The 5655-nt window shown below is 56.1% G+C and overlaps 1 protein-coding gene across 2 annotated transcripts in view; it reads left to right on the forward strand.

The window, feature by feature from the left end:
- The window catches only part of MROH1 (maestro heat like repeat family member 1), a 65031-nt gene that overhangs the window by 2110 nt on the left and 57266 nt on the right, over positions 1–5655 (forward strand). For both annotated transcript variants that reach the window (XM_015850411.2, XM_015850410.2), the window contains exons 2-4: positions 3406–3551; positions 3722–3853; positions 3939–4101. In XM_015850411.2, coding sequence (XP_015705897.1) covers positions 3406–3551; positions 3722–3853; positions 3939–4101 — 441 coding nt within the window. The remainder of the gene's footprint in view (positions 1–3405; positions 3552–3721; positions 3854–3938; positions 4102–5655) is intronic.

Raw genomic sequence — 5655 nt, forward strand, 5'->3', positions numbered from 1 at the left:
GTGTGGGGGGGTCCTGGAAGGGTATAGAGGGAATGTATGGGGGGGGAGGGGGGTCCTGGAAGGGGGATAGAATGGAGGGTGTGGGGGGGTCCTGGAAGGGCACAGAGGGAATAGGAGGGTCCTGCAAGGGTCGTAGAGGGGATGGAAGGGTGATAGAATAGAGTGTATGGGTGGGTCCTGGAAGGGAGATAGAGAGAGGGTATGGGGGGGTCCTGGAAGGGTATAGAGAGAATGGAGGGGGGGTCCTTGAAGAGCACAGAGGGAATAGGAGGGTCCTGCAAGGGTTATAGAGGGGATGGAATAGGGGGTCCTGGAAGGGGGATAGAATGGAGGGTTTTGGGGGGTCCTGGAAGGGTGTAGAGGGAATGTATGGGAGGGTCCTGGAAGGGTATAGAGAGAATGGAGGGTATGGGGGGATCCTGGTAGGGGGATAGATGGAAGGTATGGGGGGTCCTGGAAGGGGGATAGAGGGAATGGAGAGGGGGGTTTCGTGGGATGGCACAGCGAGTACAGGAGGGTCCTGGAAGGGTCACAGAGGGAATGGGAGGGAGGGATCCTGGAAGGACATAAAGAGAATGGAAGGGGAGTTTGGTCCTGGAAGTGTCATACAGAGAATGGGAGGGGAGGTCCTGGAAGGGTCATAGAGGGAATAGGAAGGACATCCTGGAAGGGTATAGAGAAGATTGAGTGTGGGGTGTCCTGGAAGAGAATAGAGGGAATGTGGGGGGGGGAGAGTCCTAGATGGGCATGGAGAAAATGAGATGGGGTGGGTTGGGAAGGTCCTGAAAGATTGCAGAGCCGTGGAGTTATTGGGTTAGGAGGGTCCTGAAAGGTCACAGAAGGATAGAATGGGTTGGGAGAGTCCTTGAAGGTCACAGGGGCATAGAATGATAGAATGGGTTGGGATGGAAAGGTCCTTACAGATCACAGAGCCATGGGCTGGTTGGGTTGAAGGGTCCTTACAGATCAGAGCTATTCCCCCTTGCCCCATCCACCTGCCCCATAAGACACCGCTCCCCCTCTGTCCGTGCCCCCTTTAAGCCCCCCTTACCTCCCCAGCCCCATATTGAGGTCAGAGCCCCACACTTTGGGGTCGGGGCTGCTCTCACGCATCACTCCGTGCCCCAGAAATTCACTCTGGGTCAGACTCAGCCCTTCCCAGAGCTGCTCCTTTCCCTCATTAATCCCAGACAACCTTGGAAATTAAGGCTTCTTAATTATTATTATTAATATTTTTGGCCATGAGGTGGGGACACACATCCACCCCTTTGGGTCGGAGTTCAGAATTTAAGCCAAATTGGGGCATTCATTGCCCCATCCCACCTTGAAGCCCATCCCCATCTGCAACTACTGAGGGGTCCCTGGTGTGTGTGGTTTAGGGGGTGGCAGCAGTGGGGACTTGTAGGGCCCCGAATGGCAACTGGGGTTTTGTAGGGTCTACAGAGCTCCTGTGTAGTCCATTGGAGTCTCATGGGGTCCTTGGGGTCTGTAGAGAGACCTGGGGGGAGAGGGGTAGGTCTCATAGCATCCTTTGAGGTGGGTCTTGTAGGGTCTATAGAGGGATCTGGAGGGTCTAAGTGGGGTCTCTGAGGGTCTTGCGGGGTCCATGTGGGGCTCTCATAGGGTCCATGTGGGGCTCTCATGGAGTCCATGGGGCTTTTGTGGGGTGAAGAGGGCTTGTGTGTGTGAAGGGTTTACTGGGATCCTGTGAGGTCCATTGGGGTCTCGTGGTGTCCTTTGGGGGGAGGTCAGGGGGTTCTTGAGGATCTCATATGGGGTCTGTAGAGGGGTCCTGGGGGGGGGGGGGGGTGAGTCTAAATGGGGTCCATGAGAGGATTTGTAGGGTACATGTGGGGTCCTTTGAGAAGGGATTCAGGAAGGCCTCAAGTGTCTTGTCGGGTCTGTAGAGGGGTCTTGGAGGATCTCATGGGGTCTCTGGGGGAGGAGGGTGTAAGGGGATTCCGTGAGGGTCATGTAGGGTTTTAGGGGTCCAAGTGGGGCTGTCATGGGGTCCTAGGGGGTCTCATGAGGTCTCATTGGATTACTGAAGGGCTCTCATTGGGTCCATGGGGGTCTTGTGGGATTCATGAGGGCCTTATGAGGTCTGTGAGGATCCCATGAGGTCTATGGAGGGGTTCTCTGGGGCCCATACTGGGGTCTTATGGGGTCCCTAAGGGGGTTTCAAGAAGGGTCTTGTGGGAGTTATCGAAGGGTCTTGGGGGATCTCATGGCATCCTTGAGGGGGTCCCATAGTGTTCTTGGGAGGGATTCTAAAGGGGTTCTGTGATAGTCTTGTGGGGTTCTTGGGGTCCTCGTGGTGTCCATGGAGGGATCTCCTGGGGTCCATGGGGCTTTCCTGGGGTCTGCGGGGGTTGCATGGGGTCCATAGGGTGGGTCTTGTAGGGTTGGTGGGGGTTCCCATGCCCCATCCCATGTCACTTTGCAGCACAGCAGTGGGCTCCGAGCAGAGCATTCGGAGACAGCTCATTCTGAAACTAATTAGCCTTATTATGACGGCAGCCCTAATGAGCGAGGAGCTGCTCCAGAATAGCAGTTAATGAGAGCTGGGTTGGGGGGAGGGGACCTGAGGGGGTTCAACACGGGATGAGTTGGGGGTCCTGCATTGGGGGAGGGGACAAATGCACAGAGGGGCTGAGCTGCTGGAATGGAGCTCTACAGAGAAGGACCTGGTGGTCCTGGTGGTCAATGGGTGACCAGTGGTTGACCACCATCCAGCAGTGAGCCCTGGTGGCCAAGAAGGACAATGGATGATCAAGAGTTGACCAACAATTGACCACAAGCCAACAACGTGTCTTGGTGGCCAAGACAGGCAGCGGTGACATGGTGGTCTTGGTGGCCAATGGGTGACCAGTGCTTGTCCATGAGCCAACAGTGAGCCCTGGTGGCCAAGAAGGTCCATGATTGACCATGAGTTGGCAGTATGTTCCGGTGGCCAAGGCAGCCCTGGTGGACAGGAGGGCCAACAGAAGAGCAGTAGTTGAACAGTGGTTGACCACGAGCCAGCAGTGAGCCAAGAAGGCCAACGGTTGACCAACTGTTGACCAACAGATGACCAACAATTGGCCAGTGTATGACCAGTGATTGACCAACAGTTGGCCAGTGGTTGACCACGAGCCAGAAACGAGCCCTGGTGGCCAAGAGGGCCAACGGGACCCTGTGGTGCATTGCACATAGCGCAGCCAGCAGGGCAGGAGGTGCTGCTCCCCTCTGCTCTGCCCTGGGGGGCACTGCTGGAGCACTGCGTCCAGTGCTGGGCTCCCAGTTTGGGAACCCCCATGGGCTGCTGTGTGGATCCCTTCCAGTTGGGTTTCTTTGGTGCTGAGCCCTGAGGGGAGGTTTTGTTGCTGGGGTGGGAGCTGGGCTGAAGCATCTCACCCCATGCAGGACTTGCCACCACCCTGATGGACGCCACAACAGACAAGGAGCCGCTGGTGCAGGAGCAGATCTACAACGCTCTGTGCTACCTGGGGGAGGCCGAACCCGAGGAGATCCTGCACTGCTGTGATGAATACCTGCGGCAGCACGACAAGGTGGGTGCTCCAGGGGGACGGGAACCACAACGAGGGCTGGGGAGGGGGTTCGTAGGTGGGTAAAATTGGGGAGATGTGAGCTGGTCCCTCCTGCTGGTCTATGGCTGGAGGTGGCATGCGTCCCATGCGTCTCCATGCCACCATGTGCCCCCTGTCTCCCTCCCTGTCAGCTGGCCTACCCGCACCGCGTCATCATCCTGAAGGCGATGGAAACGGTGGTGAAGAACAACATCTCCAGCCTGGATAAAAGCACGGCCAAGGTGGTCATCCTCCTGGCGTCCAGCGAGATGACCAAATCCAAGGTGGGAGATGAGGGGATGCAGTTGATGCTCCTTCCAATGCCGGGGAGCGCTCAGCAAATGACGGCCGTCCCTTCCTGGCACACAGGAGGTGGTTTGGGAATGGCAGCAGGCGGCCAGCAACGTGCTGGTGGCGGTGGGGCAGCGCTTCATCAACAAAGTGATGGAGGAGGTGCTCACCAAGTTCCAGCCGGGCATCCTGCCCCACTACTTCGTCATGCAGACCTTCGCCAACCTGGCGGTGTCCAACGGTGAGCCCACCCGCCTGCATCCGGTGTGTGTGGTTTGGGTCAGCATTGGGTCAGTGCTGGGTCAGCGTTTGGGTGGTGTTGGGTTGGCATTGGGTCAGCGTTAGGCTGGCACTGGGTTGGTGTTGGGTCAGCATTAGGCTGGCACTGGGTTGGTGTTGGGTCAGCATTAGGTTGGCACTGGGTTGGTGTTGGGTCAGCATTAGGTTGGCACTTGGTTTGTCACTGGGTTGGTGTTGGGTCAGCATTAGGTTGGCACTGGGTTGGTGTTGGGTCAGCGTTAGGTTGGCACTTGGTTGGGGTTGGTTTGTCACTGGGTTGGTGTTGGGTTGGTGTTGGGTCAGTGCTGGGATAATGTAGGATTAGTGTTGGGTTGGTACTGGGTTGGTGTTGGGTCAACGTTAGGTTGGTATTTGGTTGGCGTTGGATTGGCGTTGGGTTGGTGTTGGTTTGGCACTGGATTGGTGTTGAGTTATATTGGTGCTCGGTCAGTGCTGGGATGGTGTAGGATTAGTTCTGTGTTGGTACTGCGTTGGTGTTGGGTCAATGCTGGGATGGTGCAGGATTAGTGTTGGGTTGGCACTGGGTTGGCATTGGTTTGAAGCTGGGTGAGTTGGTGTTGGGTTATATTGGGTCAGCATTGGGTCGACGCTGGGTTGGTGTTTGGGTGGCGTTGGGTTGAAACTGAGTTGGTGTTGGGTTATATTGGGTCAATGCTGGGTCAGTGTTCGGGTGGCGTTGGGTTGGCGTTGGATTGAAGTTGAGTTGGTGTTTGGTTATATTGGGTCAGCATTGGGTCATCACTGGGTTGGCGTTTGGGTGGCGTTGGGTTGGTGTTGGTTTGAAGTTGAGTTGGTGTTGGGTTATATTGGGTCAGCATTGGGTTGGCTCTGGGTTTGTGTTGGACTGATAGAAGGTTAGTGTTGGCCGGCAGCTGGGTTGGTGTTGGTTCAGGGCTGGGTTGGCGCTGGGTTGGTGTTGGTTCAGTGCTGGGTTGGCACTGGGTTGGTGTTGGTTCAGTGCTGGGTTGGCACTGGGTTGGTGTTGGTTCAGGGCTGGGTTGGCGCTGGGTTGGTGTTGGCTCGGCAGTGGGTCAGTGTTGGGTTGACACTGGGTTGGCATTGGCTTGATGTTCAGTTGCCATTGGGTTGATGTTTGGTTGACAGTGGGTCAGTATTGGGTCAGCGTTGAGTTGGCACTGGTTTGGCATTGGGTTGACACTGGGCTGACGTTGGTTTGGCATTGGATCAGCATTGGGTTGGTGTTGGGTTAACATTGGGACAGTATTGGGTTGGTGTTGGGTTAACATTGGGACAGTATTGGGTTGGTGTTGGGTTGGTGTTGGGTTAACATTGGGACAGTGTTGGGTTGGTGTTGGGCTGACATTGGCACAGTACTGGGCTGGCATTGGGTTGGTGTTGGGCTAACATTGGGACGGTACTGGGTTGGCATTGGGTTGGTGTTGGGTTAACATTGGGACGATATTGGGTTGGCGTTGGGTTGGTGTTGGGTTGGTGTTGGGTTAACATTGGGACAGTATTGGGTTGGTGTTGGGTT

This window comes from Coturnix japonica, unplaced genomic scaffold, assembly GCF_001577835.2.
Source record: "Coturnix japonica isolate 7356 unplaced genomic scaffold, Coturnix japonica 2.1 chrUnrandom424, whole genome shotgun sequence".
Lineage (NCBI taxonomy): Eukaryota > Metazoa > Chordata > Aves > Galliformes > Phasianidae > Coturnix > Coturnix japonica.